Raw genomic sequence first — 23,461 nt, forward strand, 5'->3', positions numbered from 1 at the left:
GACGATATTTGTTTAATGATGTTATTAGATTGCTTGTACAAACAAATGCATCCCATGAGGTGGAGGTGCCATTTGGCTCCTGACCCCCTCGATCCCTCAAACTCATTGAAGTGATTTGAAATGATGAGCCTGGCGATGAAAGCTCTGACAAGCAGTGACAATTAAAAAGGAGTCTCAGCTCCTAAATATATTGGAATGAAGTCATTCTTTTGTCTGTCCTAATGGCTGATGTCCACTGGGAACAATGAAAGAGCAGCGGCAAAGGTTTTCACTTTCAATGCTTTCTCTTTGTTCTCAAGTCAGATCTTGTTGGCAGAATGTGAAGCGTGATACTGATGTGTCCTAATTGACAGGATACTCTAGAGATGTGTGCCCGCGAGAATGAGTTCAAGAGCATTCTGTTCGCCCTGTGCTACTTCCATGCAGTGGTGGCGGAGCGGAGGAAGTTCGGCCCTCAGGGCTGGAACAGGAGCTACCCATTCAACACAGGAGACCTGACCATCTCTGTCAATGTGCTGTACAACTATCTGGAGACCAACAGCAAGGTAAGTGCATGCATTTGCCTATTGAACTAAGAGAGAGTGAAACGCTTGCTGACATATGCGTTGTTAAAAAGACTGATTGTGGGTCTGAGCATGTTTAATTACTCACACAGACCTACACATCAACCTCCCAATTTAATATTTATGCCCTTCATTACACAGAGCAATTAAGCACCAGTCCTCACTTTAATGGCAAAAACCCAATATACATAAGTGTCATGGACTCAGACTAGATTTGCATTTTCTGACAGTGGGAAAGAGTCAGATGACTTTGCTTCAGTGTGAATTAAATGATAAAGCCAGTGTCATGTTACAGTCTGTTTCACTCGAGTGCTGTGAATCGCTACAGCTATAAATGGTTTCATATACAGTAAAAAGGCAACACCAATCACAATTCTTCATGCAAACTGATGCAAGAAAGAAGACCAGCTGTAATTCAGTATGCAAATGTTATTAAAAAGCATTTTGAATATTGAACATCTATTGTTTTAAAGGGATAGTTCACCCAAAAATTGGCATCATTTACTCTTTCTCATTTACTCTTAATTCATCATGTTTTAGTTGTCCACTTTGGACAGCAATATGACTTGTGCACTATATTCCACAGCAGAGATATTATCATTGAACAGTAACTTATATTTCTGATTGCTTTTTGAAGACTTGGAATATAGTGCACTGTCCTATAGACTGATTTTTATGGTGTTTTTTTAGGAGCTTAGAAGTATAAATCATCATCCAGATGTATTTTATTGATAACAGAACCTCAAACACTCTGCTTCTAGTTTTGTGTTTCACAGAAGGAAGAAAATCATTTGGAAAAACCCCAACCAGAATGTTTGAGGAATATCAATCCACCGCTCTATGCTCTTTAATTATGCACATTTTCTAACGAAAATGATGCTGCTGCAGCCACCATCACACTAAGGGTACATTTACATGACAATGGAAACACAGAAAAGTTTTATATTTGTACAGATGAAAATGTTTTCAAAACTATCCCCATTCACATGGATCCGCAAAAATGACTAAAAACGCTGTATCATGCATGCCAGACAAGTAGTTGGCAATGTCCAGTTTACTGGACTTTGATATTTGATATATACATTCACAGAAAACACCTTACTTCTGCATTGAAAAATAAGGTGGATAAACTAAACACGTAATACGCATGTGCATGCCATCACCATTTTCACAGATTTCACAAGTTTGCATTTTCAGGCCACCAAAACGCAGTTGTCATATAAATGAAAGGCCAAAACACATTAAAAGTTTTCTTTTTTAGTTGAAAACAGTATTGTGTGAACATTCAACGTAACTTTAATATAAAATAAACGAAAGTAATGCCGGCAGACCCTCGCGGACGTCTGCCGGCCACATAAACATAATAAAACATAACGTAAAGTCCAGGCCTGGTCCTCTCTCATCCTTCACTGTAGTCGCTCCTCCTTTTATGCTCCTGGAGCTCCTCCGTGAGGGACTCAAGACCGGTGCGCCTCCCAGGTGAAGCTCATTAACACTTGCGCCACCGGCCTCGCACCGTTCCCTCACGGCTCTCGCCCGCCCTGGTCGCCACAATGAATTAGTCTCATATACCTCAAATGCACACTTGGGAGTAACATTGAAACTGAGAGTTAATCATCGGTTGTAGATGCTGTGGTTTGGTGGTTCAGTCCCGCTGATCAGACGGTTGCATGCAGGTCATACTTTAAAGCGCTCTGTCTCTTCGTCTAGGTGCCCTATGATGATTTGCGCTACCTCTTCGGGGAGATCATGTACGGCGGTCACATCACTGATGACTGGGACCGCAGGCTCTGCCGTACCTATCTGGAAGAGTACATCAAGCCAGAGATGATGGACGGAGAGCTGTACCTTGCGCACGGCTTCCGTCTGCCTGGAAACACAGACTACAATGGTTATCATCAGGTACAGAGAGAAATCACGCCCTACATACGCTCAGTCCTACATATGCAAATCTTTGGGACATAAAGTGTGTCATATCTGTCATGATTATTATAAGGACAGCTGCAGATGGTTAGGGTCAGACTGGGGTCTGTGGAAAATATAAAAGAATAAAGAAGATTAAAAAATGTGTTTACAAAATGCATTTTTAGAGCTTAACATTTCAGACTCAAAACATATAGCTGCCTTTATTTGGTTTAAAACCCCTGAACTAGGTGAACTAAATATACTTGTAGATGCCCTGGTTTCAAAACCTGACATGCTTTAACCATCAAGTCAGTGATCATCAGCTTTCGCTGTTTGATAATAACTCCTATTCTGTTCCAAAAAGCCAAACGAGTTTGGAGCTACATGATGGTGAGTACCGTAAATGATGTCAGAATCACCTGATTAAAGGAGGATTGTCTGTGGAAAGTGTGACTCGACTGGACTGATATGATTTCAACAGTGAATGCATGATTTCTACCACAGTGTTTTAGAGTTTTTTCAAAGTTGCATCCAAAATCCACATGCCTTTTTTCATGGCACAGTTTGAATGGGCATGACACTTCTGTATGATTGTTTGTTGCTCTCTCCATTTTCTGCATGTGTCTACAGCCCAGCTTATTAACTAAGTTTTATTTCTGTCTGATACCTTCAGATCTCTGGGATGCTGGGTCATGCATGGGTAATTTTTGGCACTCATAGCGGAGAACTACATGCTAGATTTCATCAGTAGGGTGTTGTGTTTGTGTTTCTTTTATGTGCTTGTTTGTAAGAAGTCAAGATGCTTGCAGTGATCCTGAGGCTCAGTCTCTGTCATCTGCAGTGCTTTTAAAGCATCATAGAAGACGAGAGGCACAGTGGACTTTACTGAAGCCTCTCTATACTGTTTAATGTTTCGCTCTGTCTAATGACATTCAGGGAATATGATCACAGCAGAAGAGTCTGTCTTCCCAATGCCAGAAGTGTCTGTCTTCCCAATCCCAGCTAACAGGGAGCCTTCTCAGAAATGTAGCACAAAAACATAATTTATACATCATTCATGGAGTGTTTTTACTTGAAACGTTTTAGTTGGACATTTGTCTAATGTTTTTTAAATGTTACTTGTTTCAGAACGTTCCAAGAACATTCACATTCCTGTAATGTTTGAAGAATGATAAAATGGAACATTCCCTTAACGTTTGCTTAACCAAGAAATAACATTTTTTAAAACATTTAATAAACTGGATGTTTTAAACGTTCAGAGAACATACTTAAATTACGTTTTCATAACTTAATGGGAACATTTTTAAAACTTATTTTTTGTTAGCTGGATTATTTCCGTCCGACAGCTCATCACAGCTCTTTTTGGTTCTGTTTCAGTACATTGATGCTGCTCTTCCGGCCGAGTCTCCGTACCTGTACGGCCTTCACCCGAATGCAGAGATCGGCTTCCTAACGCAGACGTCAGAGAAGCTCTTCCGCACCGTGCTGGAGATGCAGCCCAGAGACGGAGGCTCCGGAGAGGGAATGGCCGGCTCGTGCGATGAGAAGGTTCTGGACTCTGAAACACAAAATATATACACTCACACCTAGTTCTTCAAGTTCTTCCCACATTATTTAGTCCCATTTGTAAAGAAGAGGAAAAATCGATACTTCAAAGTATTGTAATATAATAGCTCATGATACTGTATTGATGTTCTCACAGCAAAAATAATTAGGATTAATTCAGGATAATTGGGGCATTTTCCCAGTCATGTCAATGGCAAAGTGTGTCTCAATTTACCTGAATTAAACCTATTTAGGGATATTTTTGTTGTTGTCTGTACCAGCTGTTACCAGTATGATCTGAACTCAACAACGAGCACATCTCTGCTTAGTTTAGTGTATCAGTGTTACATTTAACCTCATTAAACTCTCAGGAAAGGGTGACAGTGATCATGTCCTCATGTCCTGAGACAGACACTGAAAGGCCCTTGTGTCTGGAGAGGTTAAAGTCGGCTCAGTAGTAGGCCTCTGACATTTAAACAATGAGAGATGGGAGCTGTGTAAGAGTGCTTGAATGCATTATGACAGCTGACCTTTTTAAGTTAAGAGATTGGGATTTGTAAACAATGACTGCTTTGCATTAACTCCTCATTTATCTGACATAGACAAATAGATCTACTGAGAGGATTTAATTAAATGGCCCAATTTCATATCCAAATGCTGTGTCTGAAATCATTCACTTATTACTTACAGACTTTATTCCAGCGAATTAAAACACTGATGGGAATGGAAACAACTTAATCACATGCGTGTGCTTTCTTAAAGAAATAATGAAGTCTTTGTGCACATCCTACTTTGATAGCTTGATTGTCATGTTTAATATGTTTGTTCATTGTTATTATTATTATTAATAATAATAATAATTAGTATTGAAACCCTCCCATCCAAACTCTTTCTATGCTCAGACAATCTCATCATTCGTCTCTACAGCAGTGATAATGTCATCAATAACATTATTAGATGAACACATTGCCTGCAGCTGATTGAATATTTGAATCATCTTCCAAATGATGATTTCCTCTGTGTACAATGTTCTGATTTACCTGATTGTACCTCAGTAAATTAGTTAGTCAAGGAAGATAAAGCCAAGCTAATAGGGAAAAAAATACTAATTAACAGTCTGTATCATTTTGGCTTGTTATATTTTAATCAATGGATGACTAAATTATTAAATTATATTGTTATTTTTATTATTGCTTTTATCAATTTAACATCTCTGTTCAGTTTTGGTAATGTCTGTGTTTGTGTATTCTATGTTTGTGGGTGAAAGTTCAAATGAAGTTAAATGGCAAAAAAAAAAAGTGAAAGGCTTTTGCCACAGGGATAAAAATATTTATTTCTTGATATAAGAAGTGATTTCAGACAGTCTTGATTTCATTTGCCGTATGTTTGTGTGTCCAGGTGAAAGTTGTGCTTGATGAGATTCTGGAGAAGCTTCCGGAAGAGTTCAATATGGCGGAGATGATGGGGAAGGTGGAGGAAAGAACGCCGTATATTGTTGTGGCGTTTCAGGAGTGTGAGCGCATGAATGTCCTGACACAAGAGATCAAACGTTCTCTAAAAGAGCTCAATCTGGGCCTGAAGGTTAGACACACAGACACACAAAAACACACACAAAAACACACACACACACACACACACACACACACACACACACACACACACACACACACACACACACACACACACCAACACACACACACCCACAAACACACACACACACACAAAAACACACACACACAAAAACGTCTCGGTTAAGTATGTAACGTCTCGGTTACATAGGTAACCCTCGTTCCCTGAAGGAGGGAACGGAGACGTACGTCGGACAGACCGACGAATAGGAATCTCGCTAGAGAGGCCAATCTACTTCGAGTGTAACTAAACGAGCCAATGCACATTGGCATGCAATCATATGCATCAGCTGCTTACCTCGCAGCGCGGGTATATAATGAGCAGCAGGTGCGTTGCATCTTCAGGTTTTCGCTGAGGAGCCGAACCGAGCAGGCGGCAGCATCAGCAGGACAACGCCTGTGGCGACGGGACGTACGTCTCCGTTCCCTCCTTCAGGGAACGAGGGTTACCTATGTAACCGAGACGTTCCCATTCAGTCGGTCACGTTCGACGTACGTCGGACAGACCGACGAATAGGAATCCCTACCAAAGTGCCACAGGAGCTGCCCCCTTCCAGCGCTCTGATGTGAGCCACCTGAACCCCCTTGTCTAAGGACGGTGGGACCAGGCTCACACAGAGAGTGTCGATCACTGTTGTTCCCAAAACCCATTCAGTGCGACAATTGGATAACGCTGGGAAAGCGTAGCCTTACATGCAATAAGGAACGCTGCGGAAGCCATATCCTTCCCCGAAGGAGTTATATGGATAAGTACATATGGACTAACCTTGTAGGTTGTACAACATATGGAAGAACTGGGGTGACTCCACTCGATGAGAGATGGGTTCTCCCAGAGGGAAAGACACGGGCTTCGTTTAGGAGCAGCCGTGGAAAAAGCCATATGGGATCCCCGTAGGGTCACACATATGGAACCCAGCCTAAATCCGGTTCTCAAGGATACAACGGAGTATAGGCCTGGCGCCAGACGCTCCGCCACGTCGGCTGCCGAAGGGTAACCGGAGGACTCAACAGGGTCTGCCCGTATGGGACTCTCTGGAGAATAGAATGCGCATGTAGCGCAGCAAGCCGACACTAAGCCGGGGCCTCTCCGTGCCTCTGACCTGAGGCGAGAACACGGGAGGAGACCGGCTCGACACGAAGGCTATAGTATCTAGCGAACGTGTTAGGTGTCGCCCAGCCCGCAGCTCTACAAATGTCTGTTAGCGAGGTGCCACGAGCCAGCGCCCAGGAGGATGCCACACCTCTCGTGGAGCGGGCATGCAACCTGAGCGGGCAGGGCACGCCCTGAGCTTGGTTAGCCAGGGCAATGGCATCCACTATCCAGTGGGCCATCCTCTGCTTGGAGACAGCCTTTCCCTTCTGCTGGCCTCCGTAACAGACAAAGAGCTGGTCTGAGGTCCTGAAGCTTCGAGTTCTGTCTAAGTACAGTCGCAAGGCGCGAACTGGACAGAGCAAAGCCAGGGCTGGGTCTGCCTCCTCCGAGGGCAGCGCTTGCAGGCTCACTACCTGGTCCCTGAAGGGAGTGGTAGGAACCTTGGGCACGTAGCCAGGCCGGGGTCTCAGTACCACGTGGCTGTCACCCTGCCCGAACTCTAGGCACGATTGGTCGACCGAAAATGACTGCAGGTCCCCTACCCTCTTGATGGAGGCCAATGCCACCAGCAGCAAAGTCTTCATAGAGAGAATCTTTAAGTCTGCTGACAGCAAAGGCTCAAAGGGAGCAATCTGGAGTGCTCTGAGCACCAGAGTAAGGTCCCAAGAGGGTATGGAGGGGGGACGAGGAGGATTTAACCGTCTCGCCCCCCTAAGGAACCTGATGACCAGGTCGTGCTGACCAACAGATTTGCCATCTATGTGGTCGTGGTAAGCGGATATGGCAGCAGTATGGACTTTGAGGGTGGAGGGGGACAGCCTACGCTCCAACCCTTGCTGCAAGAAGGAAAGCACGACTCCGATCGAGCATCTTCGGGGGTCTTCTCGACGAGAAGAACACCACTCGACGAACAGGTTCCACTTCGAGGCGTAAGCACGTCTCGTAGACAGTGCACGTGCCGAAGTGATGGTGTTAAGTACCTCAGGGGGTAAGTCACCTAGAACCTCCGCGTCCCGTCCAGGGACCAGACATGGAGTTTCCAGAGGTCTGGATGCGGGTGCCAAAGAGTGCCCCGTCTCTGAGAGAGGAGGTCCTTCCTCAGAGGGATGGGCCAGGGAGGGGCTGTCGCGAGGAGTGAGAGTTCTGGGAACCAGGTCCGGTTGGGCCAGTAAGGCGCAACTAACAAGACCTGCTCCTCGTCCTCCCTGACTTTGCACAGGGTCTGTGCAAGTAGGCTCACTGGGAAAAACGCATATTTGCGCAGGCCCCGGGGCCAGCTGTGAGCCAGTGCATCTGTCCCGAGTGTTCCCTCGGTCAGAGAGTAAAACAACTGGCAGTGGGAGGTTTCTGGTGAGGCAAACAGGTCTACCTGAGCCTCTCCGAACTCTCTCCAGATCAGCTGAACCATTTGGGGGTGGAGTCGCCACTCTCCGGGCAGCGCAGCTCGTGATAGCTCGTCGGCCACACGGTTGAGCACACCGGCGACATGAATGGCGCGAAGCGACCTCAGATGCTTCCGACTCCACAGGAGGAGATGGCGGGCGAGTTGCGACATGCGACGGGAGCATAGACCACCTTGGCGGTTGATGTACGCAACGGTCGCAGTGTTGTCCGTACGGACCAGTACATGATTGTCGCGAAGCAGGCCTTTGAGGCGGCTCAGCGCAAGGCGTACTGCCAGCAACTCGAGGCAATTGATGTGCCAATGCAGATGGGGTCCCGTCCAAACCCCTGAGACTGCATGCCCGTTGTACGTGGCACCCCAGCCGGTGGTAGAAGCATCTGTGAAGACCACAGCATGCCGGGACACCTGTTCTAGAGGGACTCCTGCCCGAAGAAACAAGGGGTCCGACCACGGGCTGAAGGTACAGCGGCACTCCTGAGTGATTGGCACCCGGAACGTGCCGCGTTGCCACGCCCATCTCGGGACTCGGCCGTGAAGCCAGTGCTGACGCGGTCTCATATGAAGCAGACCGAGCGGTGTTACAGCCGCTGCAGCTGCCATATGCCCCAGGAGCCTCTGAAAAAACTTCAGTGGGACCGCTGTCCTGCCATTGAACGTATTCAGGCAGTTCAACACCGACCGAGCACGTTCCTCTGTGAGGCGTGCTACCCGTTCGACCGAATCCAACTCCATACCGAGAAAAGAGATCCTCTGCACTGGGGCGAGTTTGCTCTTCTCCCAGTTGACCTGAAGCCCCAACTGGCTGAGGTGCCTGAGCACTAAGTCCCTGTGTTCGCACAACTGATCCCTAGACTGTGCTAGAATGAGCCAGTCGTCAGGTAGTTGAGAATGCGAACACCCTGTTCTCTCATGGGAACAAGGGCTCCCTCCACGACTTTCGTGAAGACGCGGGGAGACAGGGCCAGCCCGAAGGGTAAGACTCTGTACTGATATGCTCGACCTTCGAACGCGAATCTCAGGAATGGCCTGTGTCGCGGAAGAATCAAAACATGAAAGTACGCGTCCTTCAGGTCGATCGCTGCAAACCAATCTCGGGGACGGATGCACTCGAAAATGCGTTTCTGCGTAAGCATTTTGAACGGTAGCTTGTGAAGGCTCCGATTCAAAACTCGCAGGTCCAAGATCGGTCGTAACCCGCCGCTTTCCTTGGGTACAATGAAGTAGGGGCTGTAGAACCCTGACCTCAAATCGGCTGCGATCTCCGCACGCAGAACAGGGGCATCAACATCTTTCACTGAAGTGAAGAGGACGCCCCTGAACTTGGGGGGACGCCGGGCGAACTGAATCGCATAGCCGAGCCTGATGGTCCGGAGGAGCCAGCGAGACGGACCGGGGAGCGCTAGCCAGGCTCCCAGAGACCGCACCAGCGGCACCAAGGGGACCACCGGCGTACCTGCCGCGGGGCAGCGAGGTGGAACGCAGGGACGCGGCCCGGGAGGCTCTCTGTGTGAGGCGGCCCGAAGCGGGGTCACAGTGTGCTGTGCAACACTTACCTGCTTCCACGGGTGGACAGAGGGAGCAGTCGAGGATTTGCTTACCTGCTGCTCGCTGCTGTCCGCTGGCGACAGTAGAGGTGGATGAGAGTGGTGAGGTTCTAGCCCTCCCACTGCTCTCCGAGCCCTCTTCGGACCCGTAGATAAAGGAAACTGCTCTTTTATTGAAAATTTGGGTACCGCTGGTCGTTGAGCCAGCGGCGGAACAAAAGGAAACAACAAAAGATTCTCCACCCGGCCCTCCTCCGGGGGAAGGAGCGGTGCAGTCACCACCTCCTGAAGAGCAGTCCCCTCCATCTCCGGGTCGCCCGTCCTAGGGCCGCTTGGACTTGGCCTTGCCACCCTTCTTCTTGGGGGGTGGCTGGATGGGCTGGGCACCCCGCCCGCGACCGGCTCCACGGCGCCGCTTGGATGGAGGCTGCTGCTGCTGGGGCGCGGGAGCGGGGGCGGCTGCAGGGGGGCGCCCTCGGCGACGGGTAGTCTGAGGTGCCGCCGGCGGTGGAGGTGCAGCAGCTGACCGCCTCGGCAGGATGTGACTGATGGCCTCAGACTGCCTTTGTACAGCCGAGAACTGTTGGGCAAAGTTCTCGACCGCGTCGCCGAAAAGGCCGGTCTGGGTCACGGGGGAATTAAGAAACCTGACCTTGTCGGTATCCCTCATGTCCGCAAGACACAGCCAGAGATGGCGTTCCTGGACCACCATAGTGGACATCGCATGACCCACTGACCGCGCCGTAACCTTCGTCGCTCGAAGCGCGAGGAGTATCAGGAGTATCCCCAGAAGTATCAGGCTCACCCTCCGATGCAGCGATCGACATCCGGTCGTCTGGGGGAGCTCCGAAGGAAACGGATGGTACACACCTCTGGGGTGGTCCACCACGTTCCGCGGGCAGCTCTACTGGCTGCGGAGCGCACGAGGGGGGAGGGTTCCTAGGGGGTTGGTTCCCCGAAGGAAGCGCGCTCACTGTTATCCTCAAGTCACCAGCCCCGCCGCTCGCAGCAACCCTCTGAGGAGGATTGGAGCGAGGCGTCGGGACCGGGACTCCACCCCTTTGCAGAAAGTGGAGTCTCGACCGCAACTCCGCGATGGTCATCTTCCCACAATGGGTACATGACTCATCCACAAACGCTGCCTCAGCGTGCCTTAAGCCCAAGCACGCGATACAGCGCTGCTGACCATCCCGAGGCGCCAGGTAACGACCGCATCCAGAAACACACAAGTAGAACGACATCTTTAAAAAGACGCGAACTACTCGTGTTAGCTCTTTCAAGGACTGACTCTTTTAGGTGCTGAAGCACGCAGGGGAATAGCCGCTGCAGCACAGACAGGGAATGTGCAGCCTGTCGTGTGCACTCTCCTTGAAGGCGCTCCTCTTACCAGCTGTAACAACAGCTTTTTAGCGCTCTAGGCGCACCGTTTCACCAGCCGTGAGAACGGCCTTCACGCTGATTACAGCTTTGCTCAATCAAACAAAAGGCAAAAACAAAAACAAAAGGAGAATCGGCCCCGCTGCTGCGCTGTCCGCCTGCACCTCGCAACAAAGAGATGTCTTGAAGAGAGACTCGTTCACCACACTCGCTTTCAGTAGCTGTCTTCATGGAAGGTTTGGCTCCGAAGCGAAAAGCTGAAGATGCAACGCACCTGCTGCTCATTATATACCCGTGCTGCGAGGTAAGCAGCTGATGCATATGATTGCATGCCAATGTGCATTGGCTCGTTTAGTTACACTCGAAGTAGATTGGCCTCTCTAGCGAGATTCCTATTCGTCGGTCTGTCCGACGTACGTCGAACGTGACCGACTGAATGGGAACCCTTGTTCCCTGAAGGAGGGAACGGAGACGTACGTCAGTAGTGACCGACGAATTGGGGATATCGCTTAGAGAGCCCTATCAGCTTCGTGTAAACTAAAACAAGCCAATGGAATTGGCGTGCGATATTTGCATAATGCGCACCGCCTCCGACAGGTGTATATAAATAGGAAGCAGATGCAATCGCACTCTGTTTTTCGCTGAGGAGACAACTGGTGTCCGCGCTACAGCGAGGGTACAGAAACTGTGGCGACGGGACGTACGTCTCCGTTCCCTCCTTCAGGGAACGAGGGTTACATACGTAACCGAGACGTTCCCTTTCAGTCGGTCACGTTCGACGTACGTCAGTAGTGACCGACGAATTGGGATCCCAACTAAAGCGCCACAGTTACGAAACCCCTTCCAGTGCCCAGCGCAAGCTCAGCCGCCCATAGCACCGGCTGGCGGTGAAGGGGGCGAGCTTACACCGAGAGAGTCTACTGCTGTCTAACCAATACCCACTAAGTAAACTAGACTACACTGGGGAAGCAAACCCGTCAGGGACGCTGCGGAGACCACTACCTACCCAATGGGGGAGGAGTTTACGTGGGAATACACATATGGACTGGCCCGGGGGGCAGTACGCATATGGAGTCCCTGGGATGGCTCCACCTGGTAGTGGGAGACTCATCTGACAGGTGACAGCAGAGCTGGCTCTGCTAAGGGAAAGACACGGACTCAGCCCGTAGGGAGTTTTAAACCGTGGAATATTACACATATGGGACCGCTCACGTAGAGGGGTCACGACATATGGGCCCCAGCCAACAGACAGCGTCAGCGACGGATGTAGGCCTGGCATCAGACACTCCGCAATGTCCGAGCCGAAGCGGGAGGCGGAGGAACTCGACAGGGTTCGCCAGGCGGGGAACACGACTGGAGTGAAAGAATGCACGTATCCGGCCAGTGGCGGGAATGGCATTGCAAGCCGACACTTAGAGCGGGTACAACACGTCTACCGACTAGTGGATGCGAGTACACGTGAAGATACCGGCTCTACACGTAGGCTATAAAACCTAGCGAACGTGTTAGGTGTCGCCCAGCCCGCAGCTCTACAGATATCTGTCAGCGAGGCGCCATGAGCCAGCGCCCAGGCAAGGCACGCCCTGGGACTCGTACGCCAAGGCAATGGCATCCACTATCCAGTGGGCCATCCTCTGCTTGGAGACAGCCTTCCCCTTCTGCTGGCCTCCGTAACAGACGAAGAGCTGGTCTGAGGTCCTGAAGCTTCGCGTTCTATCCACGTAAACGCGCAGAGCGCGGACGGGACAGAGCAAAGCTAGGGCTGGGTCTGCCTCCTCCGAGGGCAGCGCTTGCAGGTTCACTACCTGATCTCTGAAGGGAGTGGTAGGAACCTTGGGCACGTATCCAGGCCGGGGTCTCAGGATGACGTGAGAATCACCGGGCCCGAATTCTAGGCACGCTTCGTCGACCGAAAATGCATGCAGATCCTCTACCCTCTTCAGGGAAGCCAATGCAACCAGAAGAACCGTCTTAAGAGACATTAGTTTCAGGTCGACTGATTGCAAAGGCTCGAAGGGATGACCCCGGAGAGCTGTGAGAACCAGGGTCAGATCCCAAGAGGGTACGGAGGAAGGGCGAGGAGGATTCAGTCTCCTGGCCCCCCTCAGGAACCTGACGATCAGATCGTGTTTCCCCAGGGACTTACCCTCAACTGCGTGGTGATGTGCGGCAATAGCGGCAACATACACCTTGAGGGTGGAGGGAGACAGCCTTCGCTCCAACCCATCTTGCAGGAAGGAAAGCACGGATCCGACCGAACATGATCGGGGGTCCTCTCGGCGAGAGGCGCACCATTCGACGAACAGGTTCCACTTCAACGCATAGAGACTCCTAGTGGAAGGAGCTCTAGCGGAAGTGATGGTGTCTACGATCGCTTGCGGGAGATCACTCAGAACCTCCGCATCCCGTCCAGGGACCACACGTGGAGGTTCCATAGATCGGGACGCGGGTGCCACAGGGTGCCCCGTCTCTGAGTCAGGAGGTCCTTCCTCAGAGGAATCGGCCAGGGAGGGGCTGTCGCGAGGAGAATGAGGTCTGAGAACCAGGTCCGAGTGGGCCAGTATGGAGCCACTAACAGAACCTGCTCCCCGTCCTCCCTGATCTTGCACAGGAGTTGTGCGAGAAGGCTCACTGGGGGAAACGCATATTTGCGCAGACCTGGGGGCCAGCTGTGTGCCAGGGCATCCGTGCCGAGCGTGCCGCCGGTCAGGGAATAAAACCACTGGCAGTGGGCAGTTTCTGGGGAGGCAAACAGGTCTACCTGGGCCAAATCAGCTGGACCGCCTGGGGGCGGAGCCGCCACTCGCCTGCAAGTGGAGGCTGCCGTGACAGCTCGTCGGCTGCACGGTTGAGCACACCTGGGACATGAGTGGCCCGAAGGGACCTCAGATACTTCTGACTCCATAACAAGAGATGGCGGGCGAGTTGCGACATGCGACGGGAGCGTAGACCACCTTGACAGTTGATGTACGCAACGGCCGCAGTGCTGTCTGAGCGGACTAGAACGTGCTTGCCTGACAACAGCTTCTTGAAGCGGGCCAGCGCAAGACGTACCGTTAGCAACTCGAGGCAATTGATATGCCAATGCAGCTGAGGCCCCGTCCAAAGACCTGCCACTGCATGCCCGTTGTACGTGGCCCCCCATCCCGTGGCAGAGCCATCTGTGGAGACCACAGCATGCCTGGACACTTCTTCGAGGGGTACTCCGGCCCGCAGGAACGAAGGGTCCGACCACCGGACAAGGGTGCGACGGCAGCTCGGTGTCACGGGGACACGGAGCGTGCCGCACTGCCACGCCCATCTCGGGACCCGGCCGCGGAGCCAGTGTTGAAGCGGTCTCATATGAAGCAATCCCAGCGGCGTGACCGCGGCTTCAGATGCCATATGCCCCAGGAGCCTCTGAAAATCTTTCAGTGGAGCCGCTGTCCTGCGCTTGAGCGAGCTCAGGCAGTTCAACACCGACTGGACGTGCGACCGAGTCTAGCTCGAAACCGAGATAAGAGATCCTCTGCCTGGGGGCGAGTTTGCTCTCGTCCCAGTTGACCCGAAGACCCAACCGGCTGAGGTGAGCTAAAACCATGTCCCTGTGTTCGCACAACTGCTCTCGTGAGCTGGCCAGGATCAGCCAGTCGTCGAGATAGTTGAGAATACGAACGCCCTGTTCCTTGAGGGGAACAATGGCCGCCTCCGCAACCTTCGTAAAGACGCGGGGTGACAGGGCCAGCCCGAAGGGTAGGACTTTATACTGATATGCCCGACCCTCGAACGCAAACCGGAGGAAGGGTCTGTGTCGAGGCAGAATCGAGACATGAAAGTACGCGTCCTTCAGGTCTATTGCTGCAAACCAATCCCGGGGACGGACGCATTTGAAAATACGCTTCTGCGTGAGCATCTTGAACGGCATCCTGTGAAGATACCGGTTCAGGACGCGCAGATCCAGGATTGGCCGTAGCCCACCGCCCTTTTTCGGTACAATGAAGTAGGGGCTGTAGAACCCCGACTTCATATCGGCTGGAGGGACCGGCTCGATTGCATCCTTCGCCAGTAGGACAGCAATCTCCGCCCGGAGAACAGGTGCACTGTCCAAAGACACTTGAGTGAAGTGGACACCCCTGAAAACCGGGGGACGCCGGGCGAACTGAATCGCATAGCCGAGTCTGATGGTGCGAATGAGCCAGCGGGACGGGCTGGGAAGCGTGATCCACGCCTCCAGACTCCGAGCCAGCGGGACCACAGACGCACCGGGGGTGGGGCAGCAAGGCAGAGAGGGACCCAACTCGGACGGCATGGGAGCGGCCCGGAGTGAGGTCGGACTCTGCGAGGCAGCAGTGCGAATGGGAGACGGCGCACGGGACGCGGTCTGCGCCATCACACTGCCGCCTACTGGCGGAATGGGAGTGGGTTGCGAGCGGCGAGGCGGGGCCTGGCACACTGGCAAACGCGCCCTCTTGTGACCTGGAGTTTGAGGAAACTTCTCTTTTTGTGGCAAAGTGGGTACCGCTGGACTCCGGAGAGCCAGCGGCGGTAGATGGACAGACGCCACAAAATCCCCCCGGCCCTCCTCCGGGGGTGGGAGAGCAGATGGAATACTCTCCCGAAGGGCAGGAACCTTCCGCTCCAGGTCGCCCGTCTCAGGGCCGAGTTTTCCCCGACCGCTTGCCACCTGGCTTGGCAGAGACGGGCTGGGCACCACGTCCGCGACCGGCACCCTGCTGTTTGGCTGGTGTAGGCTGCTGCTTTGCCGACTTAGCAGGGGCGGAGGAAGATGCAGGCGGGTGCCCTCGGCGACGAGCGGGCTGAGGCTGAGCCACGGCAGCTGGGTGGAGGCAGCAGCGGACCGCCGTGGCATGACATGTCTGATAACCTCAGCCTGCTTCTGTGCAGCGGAGAACTGTTGGGCACCTCTCTCCACCGCGTCGCCGAAAAGGCCGACCGGAGACACGGGGGAATCCAGGAACCGATGTTTGTCGGTCTCCCTCATGTCTGCCAAGGTCAGCCAGAGGTGGCGTTGCTGGACTACCAAAGTAGACATCGCCTGGCCAACAGAACGCGCTATCACCTTCGTTGCCCGGAGGGCAAGGTCAGTGGCAGCGCGCAGCTCCCCAAGCAGCTGTTGGTCAGGACCTTCCTGGGGCAACTCCAACAGCGCTTTTGCCTGGTAAACCTGCAAAAGGGCCATCGCGTGCAGGGCGGAGGCAGCCTGCCCACAGGCACTGTAAGCCTTCTCAGTCAGACCGGCTGAGAATTTACAGGCCCGGGACAGGAGACGCGGCTCACCGCGCCAGCCAGCGGCCGTTGGACACAACTGCATCGTAACAGACCACTCGACTGGCGGGATCCTCGCGTATCCCCTGGCTTCCCCGCCGTCCAGGGAGGTGAAGGCGGACGAGGGACCAGGCCTTGTACGAGCCCTATACGGAGCTTGCCAAGACCTGGTCACCTCATCGTGTACTTCCGGGAAGAAAGGCATTGGGGCGGGACGCTGGGTTTGACCAGCGCGACCCCCCCCCCCAAATACCAATCGTCCAACCGAGATGGGCCGGGACAGGGAGGAGGGTTCCACTCAAGCCCGACGCACAAGGCGATTGGGGCAACGCTACCGTCCCGGGCGGCAGCGCGTCCGGATCTTCCTCCCCCAAGGACTCAGGCTCACCTTCCGATGCAGCGATCGACATCCGATCCGCTGCCGGCGCACCAAAGGTAACGGCTGGACAGTCCGTAGAGGGCCCAGCGGAAACCAACGGTGGCACGATGGGTTGCGGTGCTGAAGAGGCGGCAGGGGCCCGAGGAGCGTTTCCGCTCGGCGGGGAAGCCCTGACCGTAAACCTCAGGTCACCCTTCCTATACACCGCCGAACCGTCATTCCGGCCCGGGCCGGAAAAAACGGTCGAACGGGGCATAGGGGAGGGGACCCCCGCTTCCTGAGACTTCAGGAAGGAGAGTCTCGACCTCAGCACCGCGATGGTCATGTTCCCGCAATGGGAACATGAACCATCCACAAAAGCTGCTTCAGCGTGCTGAATGCCCAAACACGAGATGCAACGATTGTGCCCATCAGCAGGGACCAGGGAACGACCGCACCCATTAACGCACAGACGAAATGCATACTGTCAGGGTTCGTCTGTAAAGCTCTTTTAGAAGGGGAAAACAGTCAACTCGCTCGTGCCGAAGCACACAGGGAGTGACGCGATGTGCCAGGTACACCACTCCCTGGCCACACCGAGGAACCGGCCCAAATCGCAACACACACTTCACTCTTAGGCGTGTGCTGTGAAAACAGCAGTTGAGAGCTATAGCTCGGATCCTCGGGAGCTCGCGACCTCGCTGTAGCACCGTCACACCGGCACACACGGCTTGCTGTGAATCCTCTTCGAGGCAGTTTAGTTCACACAAAACAGTCTTCTTAAACAGGACACCACTGAATGGCACCGAAGCGAAAGACAGAGTGCGATTGCATCTGCTTCCTATTTATATACACCTGTCGGAGGCGGTGCGCATTATGCAAATATCGCACGCCAATTCCATTGGCTTGTTTTAGTTTACACGAAGCTGATAGGGCTCTCTAAGCGATATCCCCAATTCGTCGGTCACTACTGACGTACGTCGAACGTGACCGACTGAAAGGGAACACACACACACAAACAAACAGACACACACTCCTTCATTCACACATTCAAACACACAAACACCTGTAACTAAATAACTTGTTGTTATACGGAGATTCTTTTATCTGTTCCTCTGAAACCTTTTGTCTGCTGCTGTTGAGGTTTCATCACCACATCAAATGCTGATCAGGTGGCCGAATGATTTTTATGCCATATTATTACAGTTTTTTTCGATTGCTAAATGACAGTGAGCACAACTGGAGCTACATGTGCAAAACTCTAACTACAGTCTGCACTACCAACAGTCACCTGAGCTAAACAGTTAACACATGGCTCAAAACAGGCTCAGTGCAGCCAAACACTATGCACAACCCTCACTGAGATAACACACACTGTCACTCAGAACACACTGAGAGTAAAAACACTAGCATCAAACACCAAACCAGAAAATACAAATTTTTCATCTTTACAGTTTGAACAATTTGAGTGACTTCATACAAAGTAATATTTTCTTCAAAGAAAAGAGTGACATTCTTTCACATGATTCAACAATTCTTTAAGGGAAATTAAAATTGCTTCAATAGTCTGTAGTAATTTACGGAATTACAGTAATGAGGGGGAAAAAAAAGGTAGAAACTATATATAGCCTATATGTGTGTGTGTGTTCACTAACAAGTCTAAAAAAAAAAAAAAACAAGACACCTGCTTAGCCTTTCAGCTGAAATTGAAATCAGCAGTGTTTGAAAGGCACAAGGCTGAAATCTATTCTGTTTTGAATGTGTGGTTCACAGTTTTGACAGCAGTGTGTTAGCATTTGAACAAAGTGCTGTAAATCCACAGTGTTGTGCAGGTTGTGGTTAAAGTCATGGGATAAGTGTGTAGAGTTTTGAAAACTGTGTTCAAGCAATGAAAAACAAACTAAGGTTTGGTTCACATGAACTGCTGCTGTGCAGACTGTAGTTAGAGTTTTGCACATGTGACTCCAGTTGTGCCCACTGTCGTTTAGCAATTGAAAAAAACTGTAAAATCTGATATGCAGTCAGTTATTGCTTTCTTTGCACACCTGCTATAATGACACATTCAGTCTCTTTCTGCTGTTTGGTAACAGGAGAAAATAAATAAAGGAGAAAATCATATTTGAATTCTTGAAAATGAAAAAGTGAAAAATGTAACTCTTTAAAACTAAGCAGCAAAATAACCTCAAAAGAAATGTCTCTTTGTTTACATTAACACTGAAAATTTGCAATGATGCCTATTGAGTGATCAGAAACAACATCTGTAATTTCAGGACCTCAAGGAAAAGGATGTCTTTTTAACATTTAAAACAATAGTGCAGCTGAATCATTCTGTCACAACATCTGTTTCATGTGTTCCTCTCACAGGGTGAGCTCACGATGACCACTGACATGGAGAATTTACAGAATGCCATCTACCTGGACCAAGTACCTGACTCTTGGACCAAGCGTGCCTATCCATCCATGTCTAGTCTGGCCATCTGGTTCATGGACCTCCTGAACCGGATCAGAGAGCTGGAGACCTGGACCTCTGACTTCAGCCTGCCCTCCGTGGTTTGGCTAGCCGGCTTCTTCAACCCTCAGTCCTTCCTCACGGCAATCATGCAATCCATGGCCCGCCGTAACGAGTGGCCGCTGGACCGAATGAGCCTGCAGTGTGATGTGACCAAAAAGAGCCGCGAGGACTTCAGCACGCCGCCCAGAGAGGGCGCCTACATCCATGGGCTGTTCATGGAGGGTGCACGATGGGACACACAGGTACGACTCTTCTGTCTTTGGATTCATGATAGGACCAGGGTTATCCTTCACTTGTTAAATAATGAAGTGTCAGTTGTAGAATGAGAGAGCGATTAAGCTATCACCACCAATCTTGCCAGTGAAGATGTGCTTATAACCAGGATATTCAGTGACAGACCATCTGCAGCACATTCACAGCTCAAGCGCGGTCTGTTTCGTCTAGCAGAAAATATTTGTAAAAAGAGCAAACATGGAAAGCTTGACAGCCAACACAGACACTTTAACACTTATTAGTCTCAATTTTTCTTCATCCTACCTTCTCATTACAATCACTCCCTCTGTTCTTGTGCTTCACAAATGAATTTGTTTTGGGGTCAGTGAGTGAATTAGCTGTGTTGCCCCCTTAATATACAGCTGTGTCAAGTACAAATGTACAAGAAGAAACATTTGTAATATCAATATTTCTTTTTTTAATGCAAAGAAATACAACCTTTTTAAAGGTGCCCTAGAATGTTTATTCATAAGTCTAAGGTGTCCCCTGAATGTGTCTGTGAAGTTTCAGTTAAAAATACCTCATAGATTTTTTTAATTATTTTTTTAACTGCCTATTATAGGGCATAATTATAAATACGCCGATTCAGGCTGCTTCCCCTTTAAATCGTCGCACTCCCCGCCCCCGAGCTCTCGACTCTATTATACATTGCATAAACAAAGTTCACACAGCTAATATAACCCTCAAAATGGATCTTTACAAAGTGTTCCTCATGCATGCTGCATGCATGCATCGGATCATGCAAGTATAGTATTTATTTGGATGTTTACTTTTGATTCTGAATGAGTTTGAGGCTGTGCTCCATGGCTAACGGGCTAAAGCTAACATTACACACTGTTGGAGAGATTTATAAAGAATGAAAATGTGTTTATGCATTATACAGACTGCAAGTGTTTAAAAATGAAAATAGCGACGGCTCTTGTCTCCGTGAATACAAATATTGGGGGCGTACATATTAATGATCCTGACTGTTGCGTAACAGTTGGTGTTATGTTGAGATTCGCCTGTTCTTCGGAGGTCTTTTAAACAAATGAGATTTATATAAGAAGGAGGAAACAATGGTGTTTGAGACTCACTGTATGTAATTTCCATGTACTGAACTCTTGTTATTCAACTATGCCAAGGTAAATTAAATTTTCAATTCTATGGCACCTTTAAGCAAAGTCAATTTTCTATGGCAGTGTGTTATTGAAGCATTTCAGTCAGGCATGTTAGTTTTTCCTCGTCTCATTCTAGAGGACAAGAGAAGTGAGAAGTGACACAGCAAGCAGAACGCAGATTTAGAGAGCAAACTTAAGCATTTATGAATATATTAATGCATTTGTAAGGTTCACTGGTAACTTTACATTGACTAAATTATTATGAAAATTTAAAAGGGAGGGTAACACGTTATTTTGATGGTCCATTTTGAACATTCTGTTGACTATAAGTAACTTTGCAACTACATTTGCAACTAACGCTCATTAGAGTATTAGTCGACTGTCTGCTTAATATCTGCTAACTCTTTATTGTGATGGTTTCCAACAGACATTCTACTAACTATAAGTAACTTTTCAAGTACATGTCAACTTCTAACTCTAACCCTACCAGTCTACTCTAATGAGAGTTAGTAGACATGTAGGTGCAGCGTTAAAGTCAACAGAATGTGTTAAAGGGACCATCAAAATAAAGTGAAACCAAAAGGAGGTTGAGCAGTTTGATGAATGAAGCCGGTCTAATGCACAGCAGTGGTTACTGCTCTTTTAAATTCACATGACGATGAACATTCAGCAGCCTCTGCCTTTTAAGCACCTTAGATGTGCATCAACATGTAGCACATCACCTGAGTCTCCAGCTGAGACTTTAATTAGCATTTGGTTAATTTACCAATTGATTTAGTTAAATGAGTTGATCCAGTCACTACATTTTAACACTCCCACACACAGGTCAAACACACAAACACTCTGACCCGCAATGCAAAGAACGTCTGTTTGCACCATTAGTGCTCTAATGAATCTAAAGGCATCCGGCTTTCTGGGAATCTCCCTATAAACAGTTTTAATTACACACAGGAAGATTTTAAGCACAGTTTTCCACCGCACATCTTATCCAAGTGTGAAAGCACAAATGAGCAGATGCTCACCCAGAGATGGAGGACAAAACCCGTATTTATATGAATGAGATTCTCCACCTACTGAGAGAACATCAAAGACAGAGGCATATATGTGATGACCCATATACATACCCTTATGAAAAAGTTTATTCAAGTGTGCTATTAGTATGCTTCTTTTAAACTAAAAATAAGAAAGTATACTTTCAGTCTACTTTTTATAAACTTCTCAGAAATATACCTTATGTACTTCTCAGAAATATACTTAAAATTGCACTTAAGTATACTTGACTTTTACTGACAGAAAAGTCTATTTGTATATTCGGCCTATACTGTACTTAAAGGATTAGTTCACTTTAAAATGAAAATTAGCCCAAGATTTACTCACAATCAAGCCATCCTAGGTGTATATGACTTCTTTCTGATAATGGGAGTGAATGGGACCCACGAGTATGAGCTGAAGAAAGTGCTTCCATCCACATCCATCCATCATAAACATGTACTCCACATGGCTCTGGGGGGTTAATAAAGGCCTTCTGAAGCGAAGCAGTACAGAAATAGTACACATTGATACTGGTATACTTACTACATAAAGTATACTTACAAATACACTTGGACATTACTTAAGTATACTTAATAAAATTAACTTGAAGTACTTCTTTTTCATAAGAGTAGTTATGATATGGTTTTCTAAAGCCAAGATATTCTCTTAGCTGATGAGTTAGTGTAATCTGCTTAAAGAGTTGAGCATGAAGACGTGAGCATGAAGTTTTCAGGCCCTGAAACTAAAGAAATTCACCCCATTATCCCAACAGTGTTTATTGATGAATTGTCTAAACTAATACAGCTAGTGAAGTGTGCGAGGATAGCTTTAGTGTTTCAGTGACTATTTATTCAGAGAGTCATAAAACGATCACTATTTAAAAACACAATAAACCTTTACTGCAGCCGCAAGTCAATTAGAGTGTTCATTTGAGGAGAAATCATAAACTGTGTCCTTTATGGATGCTGCTCCGTCAGCATTATTTGCATTCGTCCCTCTAATACTTTGCAATCTTTGGTCTGTCATCTGTGGAGCAGAAGAGAGTTAATTAACCAATTTTCTTAATTTCAATTAACTGAGTTCTCCTTGTTTAAGGAGACCTTGTTGTTTCTACTGAAATCTTGGCAAAGAAAAGTGCTCAAGTAGTTTAGTGAAGGACGATGCAAACTACCGTACTTTTAACAAGACAATTCTTTAAATGCACATTAATGACTTACTATATTATGAAATCATATAGAGTTATATAGAGTCATATATATAGTCATATAGAGTGATTTATCATATAGAGTTATTACTGTCAACTTAAATGTTTCTAAATAAACTCTTGAAAGTGCTGATGAAACTGATAATTTTCCCTGAACACACTAAAGAGAATAATGTGTGTCTTGCAGGCTGGAATTATAGTGGACGCCCGTCTGAAGGAGCTCATGCCCATGATGCCAGTGATTTTCATAAAAGCAATTCCTGTGGACAAACAGGACGCACGAAGTCTGTACCAGTGTCCCGTGTATAAGACCAGACAGCGTGGACCCACATACGTCTGGACATTCAACCTAAAGACGAAAGACAGTCCATCCAAATGGACCTTAGCTGGAGTCGCACTACTGCTTCAGATATAACCACTAGCTGCTGCTGATTATTTTTTATTTATATAATATTATTTTAGTTTTTTTATATAAGTATTTAATAGTATTTTCTTCATTTGTTGTGAAGATGTTTCATTAGTTTCATTGAAAAATTTCATTAAAGTTTCATTAAAAGCACTATGACCAAATTTTGCTGTTTTTGTTCATTTGTGTTTTACTGAATCTGCTGTAGTTGTTCTACAAATCTGTTATATCACATTTAAACCTCTCACCCC

At 48.8% G+C, this 23,461-nt stretch overlaps 1 protein-coding gene across 1 annotated transcript in view; it reads left to right on the forward strand.

The window, feature by feature from the left end:
- The window catches only part of LOC137019339 (dynein axonemal heavy chain 9-like), a 37,312-nt gene extending 14,092 nt beyond the window's left edge, over positions 1–23,220 (forward strand). Inside the window, exons 9-14 of the mRNA XM_067384700.1 lie at positions 354–545; positions 2,274–2,465; positions 3,846–4,016; positions 5,412–5,594; positions 19,048–19,437; positions 22,992–23,220. Of these exons, the coding sequence (XP_067240801.1) occupies positions 354–545; positions 2,274–2,465; positions 3,846–4,016; positions 5,412–5,594; positions 19,048–19,437; positions 22,992–23,219 (1,356 nt within the window). The 3' untranslated portion in view covers position 23,220. The remainder of the gene's footprint in view (positions 1–353; positions 546–2,273; positions 2,466–3,845; positions 4,017–5,411; positions 5,595–19,047; positions 19,438–22,991) is intronic.
- Positions 23,221–23,461: the final 241 nt, after the last annotated feature.

This window comes from Chanodichthys erythropterus, chromosome 4 (assembly GCF_024489055.1).
Source record: "Chanodichthys erythropterus isolate Z2021 chromosome 4, ASM2448905v1, whole genome shotgun sequence".
Taxonomy (NCBI): domain Eukaryota; kingdom Metazoa; phylum Chordata; class Actinopteri; order Cypriniformes; family Xenocyprididae; genus Chanodichthys; species Chanodichthys erythropterus.